General features: G+C 45.5%; 1 protein-coding gene across 1 annotated transcript in view; it reads left to right on the top strand.

Moving 5' to 3' along the window:
- LOC128141191 (zonadhesin-like) overlaps positions 1–23,175 on the top strand; it is a 66,528-nt gene that overhangs the window by 20,348 nt on the left and 23,005 nt on the right. Inside the window, 34 exon segments of the mRNA XM_052785800.1 lie at positions 398–566; positions 1,133–1,267; positions 1,366–1,509; positions 1,599–1,800; positions 1,888–2,028; positions 2,595–2,777; positions 3,184–3,255; positions 4,823–4,949; positions 5,181–5,320; positions 5,998–6,201; positions 6,549–6,698; positions 6,884–7,063; positions 7,599–7,715; positions 8,117–8,266; positions 9,118–9,333; positions 10,174–10,278; positions 10,370–10,514; positions 10,629–10,843; positions 10,927–11,026; positions 11,750–11,916; positions 12,096–12,329; positions 12,774–12,871; positions 13,538–13,715; positions 14,805–15,032; positions 15,245–15,340; positions 15,514–15,687; positions 16,479–16,634; positions 17,388–17,508; positions 17,908–18,125; positions 18,688–18,939; positions 19,042–19,233; positions 21,082–21,225; positions 21,360–21,463; positions 21,936–22,153. Coding sequence (XP_052641760.1) covers positions 398–566; positions 1,133–1,267; positions 1,366–1,509; positions 1,599–1,800; positions 1,888–2,028; positions 2,595–2,777; positions 3,184–3,255; positions 4,823–4,949; positions 5,181–5,320; positions 5,998–6,201; positions 6,549–6,698; positions 6,884–7,063; positions 7,599–7,715; positions 8,117–8,266; positions 9,118–9,333; positions 10,174–10,278; positions 10,370–10,514; positions 10,629–10,843; positions 10,927–11,026; positions 11,750–11,916; positions 12,096–12,329; positions 12,774–12,871; positions 13,538–13,715; positions 14,805–15,032; positions 15,245–15,340; positions 15,514–15,687; positions 16,479–16,634; positions 17,388–17,508; positions 17,908–18,125; positions 18,688–18,939; positions 19,042–19,233; positions 21,082–21,225; positions 21,360–21,463; positions 21,936–22,153 — 5,475 coding nt within the window.

Here is a 23,175-nt window from a genome sequence, read left to right on the forward strand (position 1 = left end):
TCATATTCTGTCTGGAAGTTGGAGGGAATGCCATCCAAGTTCTTTCCTTTTATATGCATTTTTAGCCCAAAGTTGCAGAGAAGGTTTGAAGAAAACCAACATTTGGGTGTTTGTGTGATCTTTATTCAGAAGTATATGCAGAAGCCACTCCCTGATTGTAGAGGGGAGAATTCTTCCCAGGATAAAGCTATTGAACCTGAGAGGTTATAGTCTTTAAAAACCATGTGTGAGAAGTGATGCATATCCTCTGTAACTCCCTTTCGAGGCCTGTAAGCAAACAGGAACCATGTCTCTAAGATTCCAGGTAGACTGCAGGGATTTTTTTTTTGTCGGGACTGTGCTATCCAGTGACAAAAGGAACTATTGCTACCCAAGGTTTTTGTTTTTCCTCACATAGCCTGTATTGTGATGGGACTAGTAACCAAGCTCCCTCGGGGCCATGTGAACCTGGCTACTTCTGTACAGGAGGTGCCAAAAGCGCTCTTCAGCAAGTGGTGATGGAGGGGCATTATTCCTTAACAGGAGCTTTCAAGCCAGAGCCATGTCCTCTTGGCAGCTTCCAGCCTGTAAGTATGTTAGTATACACTGTGTAATATACCTGTGAGGTCATCAGAGCCCCTGGAAGCTGTAAAGTGTGTGAATAGAAATTCATGAGATGTTTGCAAGTGGTCAGCTTAAAAAAAGAGGGACTTGGGTTTTATCCAAAGTTGGGTGATCACCACCTCCTTTGTGGAACTCTATGCAGAGCTAAAAAGGTTTGGATCAGGACATCAGATCCATCAGTCCAGCACTCCTGTTTATAGCTCATTTGGCAGTTTTTCTTCAGTTTTCTTGCATAGTGCATATTTAGAAGTGGGCTGAGGAGGCTTTGGCCTAGCATAGGTGAATTAACATGTGCATGTGCCTTACTGCTGTATTAGATCAGGCCTGTGCCTGCCACTTCTTTAGTGGTGCAAGGTGCTGTTTGGATACCACAAATCTGTTGCATTTGGACTGCAGTTCATTTGCTTCAGGGTGTTTATTTTGTACTAGGGAGTCTCTGGGAGTTGGTAGAATGCGCAAAGTTTGTTTATTCACATGGTAAGCAGTAATACCCCACATCTGCAAGGTTCTTTCTATGTTCCCTCGTTAGGGCCGTGGTCAGTCTGTTTGTAGGGATTGTCCAGAGGGTACATTCTGCAATGAGCTGGGCCTGGCTGCACCCCAGGATTGTCCCAAAGGGCATTTTTGCTTGCTTGGAAGTTCCTTGCCTCTCCTGTGTCCAGCGGTAAGAATCAAATATGGACTTGTTTTTCAAGTAGTAGTTTTCAGCAGGCTTCCAATCCCTTGGCAGGGGGCATTCGCTGGTTCTCTCTCTTTGTGCAGGGAACTTACACAGATGTAGTCAGGGCAGGTTCATGCAAGCCCTGCCCAGCAGGCATGTACTGCAGCATGGCTGGTCTGACTGAGCCAGAAGGATATTGCCAGCCAGGATATTACTGCATTCAAGGTTCCAGCACCTCCTCACCTGTGAGTACTGAGTAACTTGCATTGCTTCAGACCTTTTGGCACTACAAAAGTTTTCATAAACCATGTTAAATTTATTTTCCTTGCTTCAGATGGGGCTTCCATTTGGAGACCTTTGCCCACAAGGACATTATTGCCCTGCTGGCACGACACACCCAAAAGAGATGCCGTGCCCTGCTGGGACCTGGAACGGACAGAGAGGAGCCCAGGATGCCACTTGGTGTCTGCCTTGTGCCCCTGGGTTTTTCTGCAACATGTCTGGCCAAGATGCTCCTGCAGGACTTTGTGCACAAGGTGAGACAAAGCCAAAACTTCTTTAGCTACTTAGAAATTCAGGGTTTTTTGAATGGGAGACAGGACTCAAGTGCTTTCTGCTTTAAGGCTATTACTGCACAGGAAGGACAAAGACTGCAAAGCCAGAGGATGGTATCACTGGAGATCTCTGTCCTCAAGGACATTTCTGCCCTGCAGGCTCAGCAGCACCTTCTCCCTGCCCCAGTGGAGAATACAGTAATGCAACAGGTCAGGAACTGGATCTTTACAACTTCAGTGTGACTTGGGGGAGATAGAAACACAGATTGTGTTTTTTGTCTGTATCCGAGAACGTCTTGATAGCTGCTGGCCATTATGAGCATCAGTATTTTCAGGGGGGCAGTAGAGAAGGGGGTTGGAGGCGGGGGGGCGGGGGGGGAAGTAGTTTGTTTTGTTTTGGTTTTTTTCCTGGTGTCACATGGGGAATGTATCTCACCCCTGCAGCACCTCACATATGAAGATTGTAGCAGTGACACTCAGTGCACAGAGAGCTAGTAAGCAGTTAACCGAATTTCCTTGCCGTTCTGCCTGCCACCTAATGGTGAGATGTGGAGGTTACTGGCACTCTGGGGCTGCTGAAGTGGAGTTGAGAAGTTTGCTGAATCAAATGCCCCTGGGAGAAGGTGCATGTTTGAAGGCCAGTTATAGCAGGAGGGCTACAGAATAGCTTTATTTCGGTTTCTGCTTCGTTAAGTACGCAGCCAGGCACTTGGCATATGGTATTTTTTTTCCACTTCATTACATGGTTCCTTTTAATTCCTGTATTTCCTTCATAGGTCAAAACAAATGCTTTCCTTGTCCTGCTGGGTTTCACTGTTCAAAAGGACTGAGGCGTCGCTGTCCTCCTGGCTTCTATTGCCCTCAGAAAACTGGAATCAGTTTTTATCCCTGTCCCCCTGGGACTTACAACCCCTCCTATGGACTCAGCCAGGCAGAGAGGTGTCAACAGTGCCCTGCAGGTGAGGAAATGACGGAGTTCTCTGATTGTTCGTGTAGGGCAGTGTCTAAGAGGGTGATCTCTCTGCGTATCTCTTTTCCCAATCCACTGATGTGTGTTTCACCTTTAGTAAATGCAAAAGTGAAAATACACAGTCAAAGGAGGTTCCCTGTCCCACTGGTAGTGTCCCCCAGTGAGCCACAGGTTTTTTTGAGGCTCTGCAGAAGAGTTTGGTTTACACTCAGGATTTCCCAGAGTAGAGCATGATCTGAGTTGGAATGCAGTTTTGTCCCAGTTGTGCTGATGCTGAAGGATTGGTGCTCTCAGAGTCTTCCCCTTTGCCTTCCAATCAGTGCATGCAGTACAGCAGCTCTCCTGTTTTTTTTCCCCCAGTTTACTGATACTCTTTTCCCTCTGTGGTCTTTCAGGAATGTTCTGTGGAGACTGGGGATTATCGTCTCCAAGTGGTCCCTGCTGGCCAGGATTCTTCTGCACAGCAGGTATTGAATGTAGCGTTCACAGGGCAAAAAGTGAAAAAGTAGGAGGCTGTGGCCCTTTAGGAATTGTTTTTCGTACATTCTCTCTGCAATCTCTGCCTAGCTTTTATTGCAGAGAGTGCCAGGATAGTTCTGAGGAATGAAGCTATGTGATAAGGTTATGCTCAGTCACATCAGAAGTTTCTCTAGTCAAATATCTGCTTTCTGAGGCTAGTAGAAGGACTTAGGGTAAACTACAAGAAGTAGACTCAAGCAAGTTGTTACTGTAGGAATTTGACTGTTCTGAGCAAGTTTCCTGGCAGCTTTCAGCTGGTGTTTGTATAATATAAGGATTTGTATTTGTAGGGACAAAGGACTGCAGGCAGATGGGAAGGTAGTGGCAACTTCATTCAGTCCTTCTGCACAGTGTTCAGTAGCACTGAATTTTCTCTGTGCTGCATGCTGTAACTGCTGCTGAGGATTAGTGTTTGATACATTTCATAGAACCACGGGACCTGAGTTTAGGTAATTTAATAAGGATCCTGACGCTTAATTTACTTTTAAGTAACTTCCTATGTCCTTGCAATTATTAAGAGAAGCCTGAAATGAGAGTAAACTGCAGGAGCCAAAACCCACACAAATCCTGATTTTATAGATGCCTAGTGCTCTGTTTTTGACTGTTTGGATTTGGCAGTTCATCCCTTCCTCGAGATTTCTTTCAGGTCTTTACCAATTTCTGTGCTCTGTGCGGGGCAGTTGTCATGAATGTTTTACCAAGATCAAGTCCAAATTTTAAGATACCTTTGGATGCAGTCCAATTTAAAGGAAATGCTTTCAGCTAACTTTGAGTGTTGTTTGCCACACCAGTGAAAGGGGAGCTTACATTAAAAACAGGAAGTCTTTTTTGTTTCTAACTTTCTATTTGCCAGCTAGCACGTAAGCCCAGAGACTGCTCTGAAACAGCAGTCAACTCTACTGTGATCAGCATGCAGATCCATGCTTTGCAGTGCGGTTGACAGGCCTTTGAACTTCGTAGATGCTCCCAGTATTCCCATATAAATAAAACAGCTTCTGTACGTACTGGCCCCTTCAACAAACAGATGATTCTGGCTTTAGCATGGGAGATGGGCACTTGGGATCACCAACTTTTAGTCCCGGTTGCAGCAGTGGGAACTCATGTGAGCTGTTCTCTTTCGGGTATCAGTTTTCCTGGCTATACGTTAGAGATTGATGATATGTGCCAGAGGAGGATTTTGTGAGCTATAGTTAAAGCTCGCATTCTTGTAGGGCCCTAGAGGTAATTGTGTAATGTGTGGTCATCCTTCCTCGCTGACAGCCCAGCTTTTAGAGCAGTAGGTCTGTGGCGAAATAAAGTAAAAAGGTAAACCGTCCAAATGGTTCTATTCCCCTACGGTAGTTGCTGTTAATTATTCCATTCCGCTATAGATTTTTTGCTTTATTGTCATAAGTAACAATCACCTGTTCTCTTTTTTCAGCTACGGAAATGTTTCTTTAGGTGTGGGGGACAGACTTGTCTATGAATAGCAATCCATATCATTCAGGATACCTTTGGTCTCTCTTCCTCATGCAGGAGCAAGTGTCCCAAACCCTAATGGAGCCACAAACATGAGCACTGGTGGCCCATGCCCACCTGGACACTTCTGCCCAGCTGGCACAAGTATCCCACAGCAATGCCCTGTGGGCACTTACTCAGACAGGTAAGCTTCTTGGTTCTGCTGATGCTAATTTTCATTTTCCTTTTCTTTTTGGTTTCTCCCTTAGTCCTTTAAGCAACAAAGTGCAGCTCAGTAAGGCTCATTAGACACATCTTTGCATTGATCATAAAAGCTTTGTGGTTGTTTTCACTTGGCCAGAGGTGTAGGCATCAGTGGTCTACCTGCTGAACTTGCATGCTTGCCAACAGAAAGCCTGCTTATGTCCCGCACCAGGCTCTACAACTGGCAGGACTCCAGCTGCACAGTGTGTCCATCTGGCTATTACTGCAGCTCTGCTGGCCTCACGGCACCCTCGGGACCCTGCTCAGCTGGGTACTACTGCCTCTCTGGAGCTTCCTCGCCATCACCAGCTGGTGAGCTGCACTGGGTGAATGTCGGTGTCTTCATCTGCCTGTGTCCAATAAATAGGGGTTTTGGCAACAGGTAGCTTTAAAAAATGCCACCTTTTTTTTTTCCCTGGTATTCCTGCCCCTGCCACTCCTCTGTCATGCAGGCCCCCATATTAATTTTGTTTTGAAGTATTTGTACCAATGCATACACATGCCAAGCGTGAAGAAGCAGTTGGTCCACCAATCTGTGTTATCGAATGAGATACTTGCATTGAACACTGGGAAAGTTACGGGTGCCTGCCTGTAACGGACATAGCGTGATTGCTCCTTCGTCATTTTATTGTGTCTCAGAAATGATAATTTCCAGGGAAGAGTTCCAAGTCCCCAGTGGACGATTCCATATTCTCCAGAATTCCTGGTGTATGTAGAGTGTTTAGAAAGCTGAACTGTTAAATGTGCTTCGTTGTGGCTTTGCCTGTGAAGCAAGGAGGGCAGAGACATGGTGACACCACACTGAATAATTCCAAAGCTGGGATATGGTGGTCATTCTAGTTACTGTGTTGAGCATCCTCTTGATCTGTCTTCTGGGATCCCAGAGAAGACAAGATCCTCATCAGTGGGTTGTTAGCTCCCTTTGCTGGCATTGTCTCTCCCTCAGCAGCTCCCTTTTATTGGCCATGTCTCTTCTTTCTGTGTCCTAGATATGTGGGAGAAAGGAGGCCCTTGCCCTGTGAGCCACTTCTGCCCAGAAGGAACGAGCTTTCCCTTACCCTGCCTTGCAGGCACTTACAACAACCTCACCAGACAAGCTGCGTGCTTCCCTTGTGCTGCAGGCTACTACTGCCCAGAAAATACCACCAGCTACAGTATGAATCCTTGCCCGGCTGGCTTCTACTGCCCCAAAGGTGAGATGGGCCCAGGGGACGAGGCAATCCATTGGCCAGGCTGAAACATCCTTCTTATTAAAGGCAAGAAATGATCTCAGTGAACAAAAATGTTTAAGTGTCAGTCTGGTTCTTCATGGAAAAAAAGACCCCAGTCTTTGAAACCCTAAATACGGCTGTTGCTTAACCTCCTCACAGGCAAGCTAAACAGTGCCCAGAGACTGCCTTGGCCGTGAAGGGCAAGCTGTGCACTGTGGAGACAAGCAATGAGAGAAACTGGCAAAGATGACATGAAGTGATACAGCAGGATTAATAGCCAAGATAGTATTTATAGTCCATGAAAGATTCTTGCTTTCTTTATTCCAAAGGAACCAGGTTTGCTACTGAGTTTCCCTGTCCCCGGGGCTACTATAACCCTGATCCCATGACACAGAGCTTGGATAGCTGCTTGCCCTGTCCACCTGGGCACTACTGTGGGAAGGAGAACTTGACAGCTGCCTCAGGCAAGTGTGATGCCGGTGAGTCTGGATCTGTTTGGCTGTTGTATTGCACGGCACTTGGGGGCAGTGTGTTTGGGAGGCTGATGCTTATATCCTGCAGCTTTTACCACAGCTTTTCCAGTCTGTTTGCTTGATTCACTTGCATGATAATTTCTGGGGCTCTGTCACTGCTAGAGCTTCTCAGTCACGTTTTCTGTTCTCAGGTTGGTTTTGCATCTCAGCTGCTTGGACCTCACAGCCTTTTGATCTGGATAACTACACCAATGCCAACTGCCTCTGTCCAGCCACTGCCACTGGAGGGAAGTGTGTAGCTGGTTTCTATTGCCCCAAAGGAAGCCCAGAGCCTCTTCCTTGCCCTCCAGGTTTTTACTGCAATGCTTCAGGTTAGTTTTTTTGGAGAAGAGGAGTGATCTGTTTTGAGGGGAGTTAAACTGAAGGCATTGTGTGGACGAGGAAGTGCTTGCTATTTAAGAACTCATTAGAGGATCCTAAAGCTAAGTTCTGCTTCTAGGTGATAAACCTGACTTTGCCCAGCATTTGCTGTGTGACCCTGAGTTGAGTCACTTTGCCTCTGTGGCCATGTTCCCATCTTCAGAGGACCGGTATCAACATGTGTCATTGTAGGTTCCTAGACATGGAGGATCAGGGTCTCCTGTCAGACTCCACTGTATTCTCTGCAGCTGCAGGCTCTGGGATGCTGCCTGCTGCTTCATTTTCTCCTATTCTTTTTCTGTCCTTTCACTATTCTTTCAGTGTGTTAAATAGGAGCTTCTTTTACCCTGATACTTCTGTAGAGCTGTAATGGTGCTTGCAAGATGCCTTTGGTGTCTCCCAGAGGGAGGCTGTGAGTGATTTTTTTTCCTGCTTTTCTCCCTTTGTCTTCATGCTTTGAGTGCCATTATCCTTTCTTTATTCCAGGTCTGTCTGTCCCCAGTGGGGAGTGTACTGCTGGGTTTTACTGCAAAGGCGGAGCAGCTCTCCCTAAACCAACAGATGGCGTGAGTGGGAATATCTGCCCTGTGGGGACTTACTGCAGTAAGTATCCAGCATCAATCAGGACTAAAAATTTCATTTCACATAATAGTCATATAGTATCTGAAACACTGATGGGTGATTTTGAGAGCGTGGTTGCCAGCTTGCTAGGGTCTGACCATGGTGCCTGAAGTGCCACATTCTTCCCCTAGTGTTTCCCCTGGCCTGTTCTTTGAAAGTGGTAAGTGACATATTTGTCTCAATGCCTAAAATCATCTGTCTTTAGAATGAGAATTAAATGAAGCTAATTATGTGTGTCCTCTCCCATGCAGCACTGTTTGATCTATGAGTGAAAAATAAGATACTGTTTCCACATTGCTGTGCATTCGTCCAACCCCTGAATGCAGCGATCTCATTCATTCTTTTATTGTTCATTTCTCTCTGTCTTGCTTCTGTTCTCACAGCTGCAGCATCAGCAGAACCCAAGCTCTGCCCAGCTGGCACCTTTTCCAGCCTTCTAGGGAGGACAACACTTACTGAGTGCCAGCCTTGCCCCTCTGGCTTCTATTGCGAGGTACCTGGCCTCAGTGCACCAACTGGGGAGTGCTGGGAAGGTAAGTCGTGAACAAACTGCACTGCAGATTGAGCATGTTCTCTGAGGACATGCTCAAAGGAGCATGTATTTTTGTGTATTGGGCAAGTTCAAAATCAATGTCTTTCTGGGAGTCACTGTTTTAGAGTGGAAAAGTCAATTCCCTGCTGGGAGATCTGACAGAAGTCAGAGAGGTGCTGTAGACTGTACAGGCATGCAGAAAACAAGAGTCACATTTTTCACAATATCCAAACGTTATCGTGTGCATCCCTCACACAAGAGATGGCTGCTTATTATTGACTCTTGAGCCTTCCTATGGATGAAACTTTAGAGACTTGCTGCCTACCTTGATGGTTTCCTTCTCTTGACTGGAGAAGGAATAATTTCTGGCTCTGTGTGAAAAGGCCATTAGAGGTTAAAGCAATTCAGATGTGAAAGCAGAAATGGTAATGTCTGCGTATTCTGAACAATTAAAATATTGGCAAGGGAAAACTCTTTTCAGTGGGAAAACTTTATTTGAAGGGTTTCAGTAACTGAAGGGAAACAAAGATCAATGCTGTGTCCCTAAGTGTTCTTTCCTGTGCCACCTGTAAGTTTTGTCCTGTATTCTGGGGACCACTGGGTGGCAAATTTCCTTCTAAAGAGTGCAGCAAGTGGAAAGCTTTGAGGTGTATTTGTCCCAGCAGGAGTGTGATTCAGATCAACAGTAATTTAAGGTCAGCAGTAGATGGTTTTTTTTTTTGTTTTTTTTTGAGTGGCCAGTGAGGTCTTTTGTATGCCTGGGAGAACCTGTTCTCTTCTCATGAGCAGCACCTCAATAGCTAGTATCTCTCAGTGACTAATGTAGCTTTCTTTCCTCTGTCTTCACTGCAGGCTATTACTGTGACAACCAGCAAGGGCCAGTTATTGATTTTACCCTTTACCCATGCCCGCAAGGGTTTTACTGCCCACCAGGGACAAACAGGAGCACTCAGTACAGCTGCCCTGCAGGAACCTTTGGACCAAGGCAAAAACTGAAAACTATCAAGGAATGTCAAAGATGCCCACCAGGAAAATACTGTGAATTCTCCGGACTTGTTGCCCCAACAGGTATATTGCTGTTCTGAGTCTATTCGTTACTGGTAGAGAGTCATGTCAATAGCCGATGGCTAGTGCCAGGGATTGGAGTTAGGACTCTAGGGTTCTGATCTCAGCTAAGATGAACTGTCCTGTTTTACTTGTCAAGAACTTCCTGAGAAAGAAAAAGATTCTTTTTTTTCTAAGCAAGAAGTGAGAGAAGGACTGCAGAAACTATCTCATCAAAAAATCTAGTGGGGAGTTTTCCAGTGTCAAACCCGTCTGGCATTGGTTTTAGAATTAGTTTGTTTTTTCAGCCTAGTTCCCAAAGAACTAATTATTTCACATAATTGATGTGCATCTGATTAGGCTTAGCAGAGAAAGAGAGGGCAAAGTACCCAGCAGTTACATGTCTCCATTTTTTTTTTTCAAGATTCTTTTTTCACATTGGCGCTGATGATTTTTTTGTTGCTCCTTGTCCTGTATAGATAAAGGCCTTAATTCATCAAAGCACTTCAATAAAATTCTTAACGTTTCAGGCTTCACTTAAGGATGTGTTGAATATGTGCACAAAGAGAAATGTGTGCTTAAGTACTTGCCCAAATGTGGAGGCATTGCTCGGTCAGAGCTAAGTAAAGTGCTTCCCTACCTAGGAACAGTCAGTTTGGCATCTGCTACCAATTCTGCACTCCTTACAGTTACAAGCAGCTCCTCTGCTTGATGACCATTACGTCACAAATTTGCAGACTGGCAGTGGCTCTGCATGATGGCATAGCAAATGAGTGTACTTCAGTGTGTATTGTGAAATTTGTGTTTATGTGCCTATGATTTTAATATAGTCGTGTATTTTGTATATGTTGTTCTGTTTTCTAGGAGATTGTGCTGAGGGATTTTGGTGCAAAAGTGGTGCCCGAGTAAGAAACCCCCAAGATGGAGAATCAGGACTGCCTTGTCCTCCTGGTCATTATTGTCCTGAAGGTAGGGTGCTTTGCTAATGCATAATTTTTCTCTAATTCATGGAAAGTGTGAGGTGGCATTTCCTCACTCTGGTGCTCTTGATTTTTGCCAGGTGCACCACTTCCATTACAGTGCCCTCCTGGCACGTGGACTGGCAGTGAAGGCAGTAGGAGTTTGCAGGAGTGCTGGCCTTGCCCTGGGGGATATTACTGCAATAGCTCTGGACAAAGGGCCCCCTCAGGACACTGCAGCCCAGGGTAAGTAGACGAGTGAACATGTTTATGTACTCTGTTGAAAGAAGAGGTGTTCTATAAGGGGTCTCCTTTACCCTTTTGAAATAGAGAGTTATGTTCCTATATTCATGGCTGCAGGTACTACTGCGTCACTAGGGCCCAGACCCCAACACCCACTGACGGCCTCTCAGGAGCTCCATGTCCAGTCCGTCATTTTTGTCCTCTTGGATCCAGGAGTCCAGTGCTGTGCCCCCCTGGCTCCTACATGCCGCACATCCGTGGAGAGAAGTGCCGTGCTTGCCCAGAGGGTGAATACTGTGTCTCTGGTGAGAAGCCACAGCCGTGTCCCCAGAGTGAGTTAAGGTCCTACTTAAACATCAGTTTTGTCTTTGATTTTCTAAAGACTGCTGATTCTGATCTGTTCTTTCTTTTCCAGGGTATTTCTGTCCCAAGGGCACAGCTCTTCCAATTGCTTGTCCAGCAGGGTCCTATAACCCATCACAAAGGCAAGCCAGCTGCCTCCCCTGTCCTAAAGGGTAAGAGTTGAGACAGTGAGCTTAGCATTGTACGTATGAGTAAGGGACTACTGGAAATTGCTTATCCAGTCATCGTGGAGCAGTGTGTGGTGGGAAAATGAGTTATTTTACCATTGAAAAGCACTTGTCTCTGTGAGAAAACAGCGCACCTATTGAGCTCTGTTTAGCAACACTGTATAGTTGATTATGGGACCAGGCAAAGTCCTAAACCCAGGTACAACTACACTGGAAGGGAATTTAGATCAGAAGGCTATTCTGAGCAAGGAAACCATTGGCACCATAAACTTTTTCCATGTCTGAAGTAATAGATGGTTCCCTTGGCAACAGGCTGGCATAGGCCTGTTGAAGGGGAAGAGGATCTTGTATATCACCTGAGGCTGACTGGCTTTTCCTTGGGGGATTCATCTCCAATTACTGACTGGATTTGACCTTGATTAACTTTTACAAGTTGATGAGTCACAGCCTGGATGTGTTATGACTCAAGTTAAGAAAATTATGTCTCTGTGGCTTTTGCAATTATGCCATCAATTTGGCATAGGAGGAGACAACTAAGAATGTAGTAATACGCGTAAGTAGGTCTCTCTTGTGGTCATTATAGCACAGTGCAGCAGCTACATTAGACTAGCTAGCCCCACCATTAAGTTATTCGGGCGTTCGTGGATAGAATATTGCTAGAAAATGTCTTTTTTTTTTTTTTCCCTTTTTTAAATCTCTTTGGACCAGGTTCTTCTGCCCCCCAAATTCCTCTTCCTTTTTGGAGAATAACTGTTCAGCTGGCCATTACTGCCCTACCGGTACTGCTTCTGCAACACAGTTCCCATGTCCTAAGGGGACTTACAACCCACTGACTGGAAGCAGCCTGATGTCTCACTGCACCCCCTGTGACCCAGGTAAACAGCAAATAAGCATGTCTCAGGATGGTGGCAGGAGAATGTATGAAAATGTGTATTTGAGTGTTCTTGAGCTTCAGTGGTTCAGTGGACAAATTGTGTAAGTATGTAGCTTGCTCTCTGAAGTACCTTTCTGTTTTTTTCTGCCAGTACTAATGGGCATTGCTTTGCTTTCTCAGGGCATTACTGTGCATTTGCAGGGCAGTCACATGTTACAGGACCCTGTTCGGCTGGGTTCTACTGCAGCGGAGGTGTTTCTAGTCCAACACCTACAGATGGTCTTCTGGGGAACGCATGCCCAAAGGGAACTTACTGTCCTATGGGCTCTGCCTTTCCACAGCTATGTCCTCCTGGTTATTATAGCAACTCAACTGGGAATACTGGCATCAAGGACTGTCTCCTTTGTGATGCAGGTACAATATTGAAAGAAAAGAATAACGAGGTTCTAGCCAGACACTAGGTTTCCTAGGGCTTCTGAGAAACTTTGTGGTTCTAGAGCAGGCAATCATGAACAACTGCTTTCTTGGAGAGAGATGTTAGGTGGAGCATAGACTAAATCTGCCACTTTTCCATGTAGGAGGATACTCACAGTGAAGTGCAAACTTCTGTGCTGTGAGCTTCCCTTTCCACCCTTTCTCTCTATGCTTTCGTACTTAAGAGGTGATACAAGGAGTGCTCTTTGTTCAGGCCTGTAAGGCCTGTACTTGCAGCTACTCTCAGTGAAAGCATCTCTGGGAGAATAGATGTGGGGACAGCAAACATGATGCTTCAGTGATTATTTCCTCATTACATACTTGCTGTTGTCTGTCTCGTGTGACCAATATCATTACGGCCCTTTTGTGGTCTCTCAATTTCAGGGTATTTCTGCAATGGGACTGGACTTGTGACTCCAACTGGATTATGTGAGGCTGGATTCTACTGTAGTGGAGGAACCATTTCTCCTAAACTTCCCACGGTAAGCTGTGCTTGTGATGTAAGTAATGTAAAATGTCATATCTGTGGAACTGAAGACCATAAGGTCACCTTAGTTCTTTTGCCCTGTATTAACCTCTCCCTTACTACATTACCTTTTGTATCAGGTACATCTGGTTTATTGATAGTGGAAGGGGCTAGAGAGAGCAAAATATACTTGGCCTCCTTTCAGCTTTTACATCTCAAAGCTGACCAAAAATAATTCTATCTTTGCATATTGATGCTGCAAAACAGAGTGGAATGCCGTATCAGATTAAAATTACAGATGTTGGGAGTGCATGAGTTTGATTAGACTACTGCATCTGTCAGCCCTCCTCCTAGGCAAAATACAATAAAAAATTTTTAAGATAACTCAACAAGATACTGGTTTTATGCCGCAGCTCTCTACGGACTACGAATGAAGAAGGGGTGGTGCTATCTTCCAAATGGCCAGCCCAGCAAGATTTGTCAGGCACAGAATTCTGATCCCCTCTTTTGGAAAAAGATAGGTGTGCAGCCTTAAAGACTGAGGGATGAGTGCAGGATTTCATACTACATGTCTCATTCTCTTCACCTTTAGAATCTGACATAGATCTATGTCAGATCCTCCGGCCTCAAAAGGCCACCCTTTTGAGTTTGCAGATGGTAATTATGGTGTTTTTCTTCAAAGACAACAGTCAGTGGCGGACCATGTCCACCTGGACATTACTGCGTGGTGGGGAGCAGCAGAGCCCAGCCGTGCCCTGCAGGGAGTTATAGCCCATCTTGGAGTATGGCACAGTGTTTGGAGTGCCCAGAAGGCTTTTACTGCACAGCTGCTTCCACAAACTACACAGATTGCCCTGCAGGTGAGTGTGATTGCACCTACCCACTCATTCTGGGAAATCTTGCTTAAGGAACTATCAGATGCCCCCACAGCTATTTGGAGTAGATTTGTCATTGGACCGGGTTGCATGAGTCACAAATCTCTTCCACTGGATGGATCAATGACCTTGGTCAAAGTACTTAAGCTCTTTGGGATTCAGTTCCTGTCTGAATGTGGAAAATCGTTGTAGTGGGTTGACCCTGGCTGGATGCCCGGTGCCCACCAAAGCTGCTCTATCACTCCCCCTTCTCAGCTGGACAGGGGGGAGAAAATATAACAAAAGGCTCGTGGGTCAAGATAAGGACAGTTTAATAAACTGAAAGCCAAGGTCGCGCGTGAAAGCAAAGAAAAACAAATGATATTATTCTCTACTTCCCATCAGCAGGCGATGTCTAGCCACTTCCTGGGAGGCAGGGCTTCAGAACGCGTAGTGGTTGCTCTGGAAGACCAAAAATGCCCTCCTTCCGTCTCCCTTTACTTAGCTTTTATATCTGAGCTGACATCATATGGTATGGAATATCTGTTTGGTTAGTTTAGGTCAGCTGTCCTGGTTATGTACCCTCCCGAGATCTCGCCCTGCCCCAGCCTGCCGTTGAGGGGGGGCAAAAATGTTGGAGAGACAGCCTTGATGCTGTGCCAGCACTGCTCAGCAGTAGCCAAAACACTGGTGTGTTATCAACACCTTTCTAGCTACCGATGCAGAGCACAGTGCTGTGAGGGCTGCTATGGGGAGTATTAACTCCATCTCAGCCAGACCCAATACAATCGTAAATGGAGCAAACAGTTTTGACAGTAGACCTTTATCACACACTTAAAGATCTTCACATTTAAAAAGTACATGGTATTAAAACTATTGCTAGTCCTCAGGCCTGATTAGCTTCATTTCATGCAGCCAATGTGACGTAGCTATCGGAGAGTAGTGATAAATTGTAAGGTGGACCCACCATAATAGCTTGGGATCAGTCCTTCTCAGAAACAGATGAAGAGAATGCTATGTGTGCTGGTTGGGGGTTCTTCCTAGGCTATTACCAGCATGTGTTAACCTTTATGAAACCTGTCTTTTCCTTCCTAGGTCACTATTGCCCCAGGAATACAGAATTTGCCACACAGTATCCTTGTCCCCCTGGAACCTACAGTGAAGCTTTAAATATCTGGGATGCTTCCAAGTGCCAACTATGTCCTCCTGGAAGGGTCTGTTCCAAGCCAGGCCTAGCAAGACCAGATGGACTATGCATGCCTGGATGGTTTTGTCCACCTGGATCCACGTCAAGCAAACCAGTGTTTCCTGGAAATTACTCTGGTATGAAGGGGAATGGTGAAGCGTGATGATTATTATTAATGAGGAGGTGGTATTGCAGTCACCTAAAGGACCCAGCCAGGTTCAGGATGGCTTACTTTCCCTTTTTACTTTACTTAATGCAGTGCTCTAGTTCTGTTCTTCCTGAGCTCTTTAGATAAGATACAGTGCTTGCAATTCTTATGTTTCACCTCAGTCTGTGTCTCTTCCATTAGCAGGCATGGCAGCTCCAGCTTCTGGATCTGTTGGGTTGTGCCAAGCAGGAACCTTTTGTCCTGCTGGTTCATTTCTTCCTCTTCCCTGCACTCCAGGTAGGAGAAGAGTCTTTCTCTCTGCACAAGTTTTTTTGGGTTGGATTGGGTTTTTTGTACCTATGTACTCTTTTCCCTTTTGCCAAGATCAGTAGGCAATCCCAGTCTTGTGCTGTGACTGTTTGGTTCTGGTGTCTCTTAAACGATGGCCTTGCTTCTGCTACCTGCACCAGGTTTGTACTGTGCAACTGCAGAGCTCGCAGCTCCATCAGGTCCCTGTGAGGCTGGCTTCTACTGCACGGGGGGCTCCATGCTCCCAAACCCCATGGATGGAACAGTGGGCAACATTTGTCCTCGAGGCCACTTTTGTCCTGCAGGGAGTTATTCTCCATCTCCATGTCCCCCAGGTAGGTTTGCTGGCAGCTGCTACACGCTATCGTTTGTCTTCCCAGTGTCCAGTGAGCTGCTGAGCTTGCCTGGGTCTGTGCCATTCTTCTGCCAGCCCCTTGTTTCGTTGTGCTGAAGCATGCCTTTATGTTCCCCAGAGGACAGCTGCTATCAGCATGAAGGCTTAGCCTTTAATCCAGTGCTGTAGTATTGGAAACATCAGTCCTAAATGTGCATTCAGACAGTAATTGCAAAACTTCCCCTGGAGCCTCAGTCTGTGGTCTACATGCTGCTGTGCAGCTGTGGTGGGGGGAATGCTCTTTGCTGAGCCCTGCTGAAGGAGACTTCACGTAGCCAAGCACGTATAAAAGCCTCTGCCGCCCTCCCTGCACGGTGAGAGCTGTCCTTTAACATCACCGTTCATTAACGAAGGATTAAGTTGAATGAGAAAGACTGTGGAATGTTTGTTTCTGTCCTGGGTTAAATCTGTAGTTACATAAAGCATGTGACTGCACTGCTCAGTCCAGACTAGAAATAAATAGCAATTCACCTCAGCCAGTACTCAAGACCAGCCTCATACAGACCCCTCTTATAGGAGGACTGTAATCTACTCTTCTAAGGGAGTGCTGGGGACCGTACTCCCTTTGAATTCCTTCCAGCCAGCATCCTTTTGGCATCTCCTGCAAGACACAGCTGGGGCTACTGTAGCTAGAAAGTTACTGCATGAGCAGCTTGTGCTTCTATCCATAGCTGCTTGCAGCAGGGTCTAGGATGATGTGAGAATGTGCTTTTGGTGGCTTTTTAATTTCAGGCTCCTTTTTGGCTCATCGTGGTGGCCAGTCACCACAGGATTGCCAGGCCTGCTTCCCAGGGTGGTTCTGTTCTCAGCACGGCCAGAGCTCCCCGGAGGGCTTGTGTAAAGGAGGATGGTTTTGCCCAGAGGGCTCTGTGTCAGCCCAGCAGTCAGGTAGGCAATCTTGGGGGTTATTCTTTACCTACTGGAGCTGCAGTGGCAAGATGATCTTAAAATCTGACTTTACTTACAGTTTCAAGTTATGTTTAGAAATGACTAGCGATTTAGATTAAAAAATGTTTTCCAAAAATTATTCCAAGTAACACAGGTTAAGTAGTGGGTAACTGTGTGTAAATATAGTAGAAAATATAGGAGATTTTACCAAGGCAAAAAAAAAAGCTGAAAAATATCCTAAGAGGAATTTATTCCTTGTGATATTTTCATTTTTGTTAGGAAGAGCTACAGAGAGAGAGGTTATATGCAATTGTCTATCCTCCCTTTCGTAAGGATGATGATGTAGGGATAAGTGTAACTCAAATCCTGATGTATTAGAAACATACAGGTGGCTCTCTGAAAAAAGTTAGTGAACCATGTGACAGTGCAGAGAGGCTGCAGCCTCTTCAGCTTTCTGGGAGCTGTTAAGGGCAACATGTCTGCATGGCTGTTCAATTGAAAGCCTACTTCAGTGATACATGAAGTTGGTGTTCGGAGTGCAGCGCATGGGCCTGCACTGCTCAAATCTGTGTTTAGCAATGCTTTTAACAAAACCAGGGTGGTTTGTTTTTTTTTTTTCCTTATAAACCTTTTATCTTATTAAATCTTCCAGTTCTACGTTTGTGGTGATGCTTCCCCTAATGGCACTATAAAGCTGTTCAGGACATAAGCAGAGCAGTGACGTTAGAAGTGTATTTCTTTTTTTGCTCCTAGACTATTTGTGTCCTGTGGGTCACTATTGCCCCACTGGCAGCCCAGAGCCCATACCCTGTCCTTCTGGAAAATATCAGGACCAGGCTGGTAAAAGCCAGTGTGAAATATGCCCAGCAGGAATGTAAGTGAAATGGATTCGCTCCTTTCTCTGGATGCTTTCCTTAGGAATTAGCATGTGTATTTCCCTCTGTCTTAGGCAGATCTGTGTGTTGTATCCTTTGATACACAAGGCTGGTTTTCTTGTTTCTGTTTCCGTATCGCCTTTCCCTTTACTATGTCGTTTTCTGTACTGCAACCCATGTATTGTAGAAAATCCGTCCTGGTAGGTCTGTCTGCTGGGATGGACAAAATGGTCGTGACAGGTTGCATCTTAGCTCTCCAGTTGTTTCTTTTCAAGTAATTTGTTTTCTGTTTTCTGTGTAGTCTTAGAATGTCACTGTTGCACAGAAAAAGTTTTTTAGTCTCTGGCAGAACAGAGGGAGAGCATGGGCTGAGGCAAGACTTGGGGTTTTTTTGGTAGGTTCTGTGCCCCAAAAGGCCACCGAGGTGATCTCCAAGAACACTTCTCACGTGGCGTGGTCAAACCAATAGAATGTCCAGCAGGATATTACTGCCTGTCGGGAACAAAAGCTGCCAATCAGTACCCGTGCCCAGAGGGTACCTACAGTAACCAAACTGGACTGGGAAATCCCAGGGAATGCAAGCCTTGTCCTGGAGGCAAATTTTGTGCCAGTGCAGGTAGGAATCGTGTATGGATCAAATACAATCCTAGGCTGTTTTGTATCTAGGAGAGTCAAAAAGATCTACCAATGGGTCAAGTGTTCTTCTGTATGCAGTTCATATGACTTTTAAGTAGCATTTGTAATGATCTCTGGGACCCCTTGGGTAGAGATTCTTTGTGCTCAGTTTTAAAGATTTTTACAAACTATCTTTTGTAAGTTTAATTGAAGAGGCAGATTAAGGTGCTTTTGTTTTAGCAGAGATGATGAAACCAAAAGCTGAGCAGCTTGGGTTCTAGGACTCATTCATTCTTGGTTGTCTCTTAGTGGAAAGACTAGTACCAATCAGCCCCTTTCTGTAAAGGTGATCTAGAAAGCTGTTTAGACCTGTTGCTGTCTGGTAATCAGTTGTGTAAGTAAATGTGGAGATCGTAGATTGAACTTTTAAGTAACAGAGCTAGTCACAGGCCAGTAGACTCTGAAGTCATTGTGATGACAAGGCTTGTCTGGTTTGTTTAGTCCAGAAGCTGTGATTTATGTAATGCCACTGGCTTATTTCACTTTATGCTTCTTTTCTTTAGGACTCTCGTCCCCAAGTGGTCCCTGTTTGCCTGGGTATTACTGCACTTCAAAGGCACGTATACCCAATCCTGTTAACGATGAGGCAGGCAACCTTTGCCCAGCAGGCCATTACTGCCCACCAGGTAGCAGCAAGCCAGAGCTATGTCCCACTGGCACGTTTTTACCTCAGTCTGGGATGGTTTACCGTAATGCCTGTTTGCCCTGCCCTGGGGGGAAGTTCTGCCAAGGAGAAGGCCTGGCCAGTGTTTCTGGTGTGTATTGCATGCATCTAACATCTTATTTGTCTCCCAGTTTGGATTTTTTTTATGTTTCCTGGTTGCTTAAACAAATGCCGAAGCTTTTCTTTCTTGCAGGAACATGTTACGCTGGGTATTTCTGTGGTCTTGGATCCACACAGCCAGATCATAATCACTGCCCCCCTGGCTTCTACTGTCCTGAAGGCTCTGAATCCCCAGTTCCATGCAGCCCTGGAAGCTTCAACTCTGACAGTGGGAAATGGCAGTCAACAGACTGTCAGCTCTGCCCAGCTGGATACTTCTGCAATGGTGAGTTTCTGCTGGTGTATTTGGGAACTGGGAGGTTATGTAATGTGAGTCAAGATAGACACTCACTACAGCTTTATTTCTTACAAGCTTGTCCTTAGCAAATATAGGAACAAACTCAATAAGTGTCACACATCATCTTTTGTTAGCGATGGTTTCTGCAGGCTGTACGCTAAGTATAAATGCTCTGAATCATTTGTCTTCCAAAACTCCTGTTGTGTTCTCGGTAGCAGTCTCCGGTCACCCATAAACACTTCTTGCTTGCTATTACACCTTCTTTCTTCCTTGGCTCAGCCACCTCTTCTAGATGTCTTTTATGTTTTCGGCCTCTCGGGGAAGCAAAATATCCTGGCAAACAGGCACTTGGTACTGGCTAGCAGCCAGGGTCTCTGCTCTGAGACAGCTGCTCCTTCTCGGAGGTTCTCACCATCTGTCTGTACAAGATGTTTACTTGCTGCCCCCAACACTGAAATATTTGCGGTCACACTGACAGTGACAGATTCACCCATCACCTTCTGTGAGACAAAGAGGCTTTTCTTTTCTCAGGTGAAGAACTGAAGCAACAGGGAGGAGATGACTGAGCTAACATGAGTTTATAGGAGAGCTGGAACCATGACTGAGAGACTCAGAATCACACCTGAGCATTTTAATTGGAAGCCTATGTTTCCCCCAGGCATATAATTAAGAACTGACTTTCCTGTGTGATAAGATGTTCTTTGTTTGAGGCTGAACTTCAGCAAATAGGTACTTTCTGACACACCTTACAGGTATATGATGAAGGATTTCATGATTCCAGCAGATAAGGGTTTCTATTGTCTTTGTTCTGGCAAAGAAAAAGGAAAGGCTTTGCTTTTGTTGTTGCAAGTCTGGGCAAAACCACTTCTGAAGGACCATGTTCTGCAGGCAACTACTGCCCACCTGGCCAGACTTCAGTTACTCCCTTTCCCTATCGCTGTCCCCGAGCCTTTTACTGCCCCATGGGATCTGCTTTTCTTATACCCTGTAAGCATGGGACGTACCAGTCACAGGAGAGGAAGGACTTTCGTGACCTCTGCCCAGCAGGACTCTTCTGTGAACAGCCTAACAAAAGTGAGGAGTCTGGATGGGGCTGTGTATTGCAATAAAAAGAGATTCCATGTCACTAAGGGCTGAGTCTTCCTGTTAGACTTAGTGGAACAAAAAAGGATTTTGAATGCTGTAGTTTCCTTTCTTCTGTTAAGGTTCTACTAAGTCAGTATTACATGAATTGGACTGGACAGGCAGGTGCATCAGTTTCTGCCAAGAATGGAAGTTAAAACACATTTCAAAGAATATGAGGCTGTAGGTGAACAAGTAGGCTGAAGCCAAATCTTTCTCCTATCTGGGGAAAGAAACTCCATGCCCAGGACGATATGAGTAACAAAGATATCCCTGTGTGGTAGCTCATGCATGCAACAAAAAAATGCAAAAAATACAGCTGCACGAGTGTGCTTGAACTCCCTAGATGGGATTACTCTAATAAGACTGTAGACAGCTCCTTTGTAGACATCCGAATCTGAGCTAGTTTTCTGTACTCCCTCTGTAGTCAATGAAGAGAGAGAGAGAGGCACTTCGGAGGCGCAATTTATTTTTCTTATTTTTAGATGTCTGCCTTAGGATGAGATGAAATGCAGTTCCTCTGGAAGTGCTGTTTCTCTCCAATTACTGCAAAGGGAATCTGAGCAACTAAATCAGAAGTACGCGCAATGAATCCCATGTCCTGCGTCTGGCTGAACTAACGGGGGAGGAAGCCTGACTACATTGATAGAGAACGACATTGCCTGTCACCTCTTGTAATATCTCCTGAGCAAGGTGCTATTCTTTGTATTCTAGGTTCACATGCTCCTGAGCTGTGCCCTGCTGGGTACTTCTGTCTGCCAGGTACCAACTTCAGTACAGAGCATCCATGTCCAAAGGGTACCTTTGGCCCCAGGACTGGCACCACTAGCGAGTCTGACTGTGAGCCCTGCCCAGCAGGTAAGCAGGGACTTGGCACAAGAAACCCAGGGGTCATACATGGGAAGGTTCAGGAAAATCCTTCATGTTATTGACTCCTGCACTGATCTTCTGTGCAGGCCCTCACACTGAGATTGCTTTCCTGTTCATTTTAGGCATGTATTGTTCAGCACCAGGTCTATCACAGCCTTCTGGATTTTGCAGTTCAGGTTATCATTGTGCCAAGGGAGCCATCAGCCCAGCCCCCTTCAAACACAGGGTGAGTGAGTGCCAGGCAGCAGGACAGTAAACCTAGTGACAAGGAACAGTCTGTCACAATCTCGTAGCTTCTGGTGTAACATTTTCCAAGCATTACTGCTCTCTATGGGGTTGCTCGTGCCTTTTACTGCTGCCCTTGAAAGCTCCTCAGATGTAGTGATGTGCTGCTCTTAATGTCTGCTGGAATATGTTGCTGCCTACTAGCAAATTCTAGCCAGACCTCCGTTTCTGTAGGTTGCACTGGAGCATGTTGTCTAATATCTTCTCCAAAAGGTGGCATCAGGGATAGGATAGCCACGCCTCAGCAGCCAGTGCCCTTTTTATGCCAGCCGTGGACTTTGTTTAGCTTCAGTGGCAGCAAACTTGTAGGACTCAGCTCCTATGTGCCCTTTCCAGAACCTGGCTGTGTAGTACATTGTGCTAAATCTTCTTTCAAGAACACTTTTTCTCTGCTCTGTATTTTTGTGGTACAGGTGGAATCTTCCAGCCTTGGTCTGCCTGGTAATGACATCTGTCCTGTAGGGCATTTCTGCCCCAGCGGTACAGGGTATCCTGTGCCCTGTCCTCCTGGATCCTTCTCTACCATTGTGGGCCTGAAGGCAGAGGAACAGTGCCAGCCCTGCCCATCCGGACGGTATTGCAGTGGGGCAGGACTGTCTGATCTGGCCCAGACATCGCTGTGTAACGCAGGGTGCGGTGAGACAGTTGCTTGTTAGTGGCAAAATACAGCCGTCAGGATTGCTATAGGTTATAGTAGAGGGACATCCAAACTAAAAGATACCAGGCCTGAATGTCTCTTGTCGAATGCCTTGTGTGCAAATATTTATACTCAAGATTGATTAAATGACAACAACTTTTGTTCTTAGCCCTTCCGGTCAGCTACACAGCATCTACTTGGTGATCTCAGTAGATGTTTCAGAACCATTCCTTTTCCCTTTGTTTGCCTGACATTCTGTCCCAGCCTTATACATGGTTTTTCGCTATTTTCACTGTAGGTTTAGTGTATTACAAATCCCTTATTTAGCCTCGTGATCACACTTGCTGAAAATTCGACCTGGGCATCCTTTTCCTCTTCTGTGTTTTATCTCTTCTCCCACAAGGTGGTGCAGTAACCAGAGACAAGGTAGCATTTCTAGCCTTCATAATGCAAGCAGAAAAGTGCTGTTAGCTGTATTTGTCCATCTCATGAGTATGCCTCGTAGCAAGAAGCTAAAGAACCTCAGTTTATTTTGTCTGTGAAAGAATTTTAGAAGTGATTTCACTGTAGCGTAATGAGATTTTGTGGGGAAAGATTTCTGATAGCAGGTGGCTCTTGAATCTAGTGGAGAAAACCACAACGAAATTTGGCTAGAAGTTGAAGCTGAACTCAGAATACAAGCAAGGGCTGCATTTGGAATAACTAAAAATAATTAGCCACAGAAACGGAAGTCCTGGGAATAATAGGGATTTGCCACTTCTCAGTTGAATTTTAGAGCCTTCCCAAAAATTGCTTTAACCCTAGAAAGATTTTATAGCCTGCCTACAACAGTATTGGCTAAGGTTTTCTGGGCTGAGTGATAATGAATATTACATGATTATAAATGACTCTCAACTTCCAAAATCTGTGAAGTTCTTGCCTCCAACAGGGTACAATTTGTGCTTTGCCCGGGCTGCTTTTCAACACCTCTACCATGTAGCATCCATCACTTCTCGTAGCCCGTTCAGTCCTAAATA

The sequence above is a fragment of the Harpia harpyja genome, chromosome 4, assembly GCF_026419915.1.
Source record: "Harpia harpyja isolate bHarHar1 chromosome 4, bHarHar1 primary haplotype, whole genome shotgun sequence".
NCBI classification, from domain to species: domain Eukaryota; kingdom Metazoa; phylum Chordata; class Aves; order Accipitriformes; family Accipitridae; genus Harpia; species Harpia harpyja.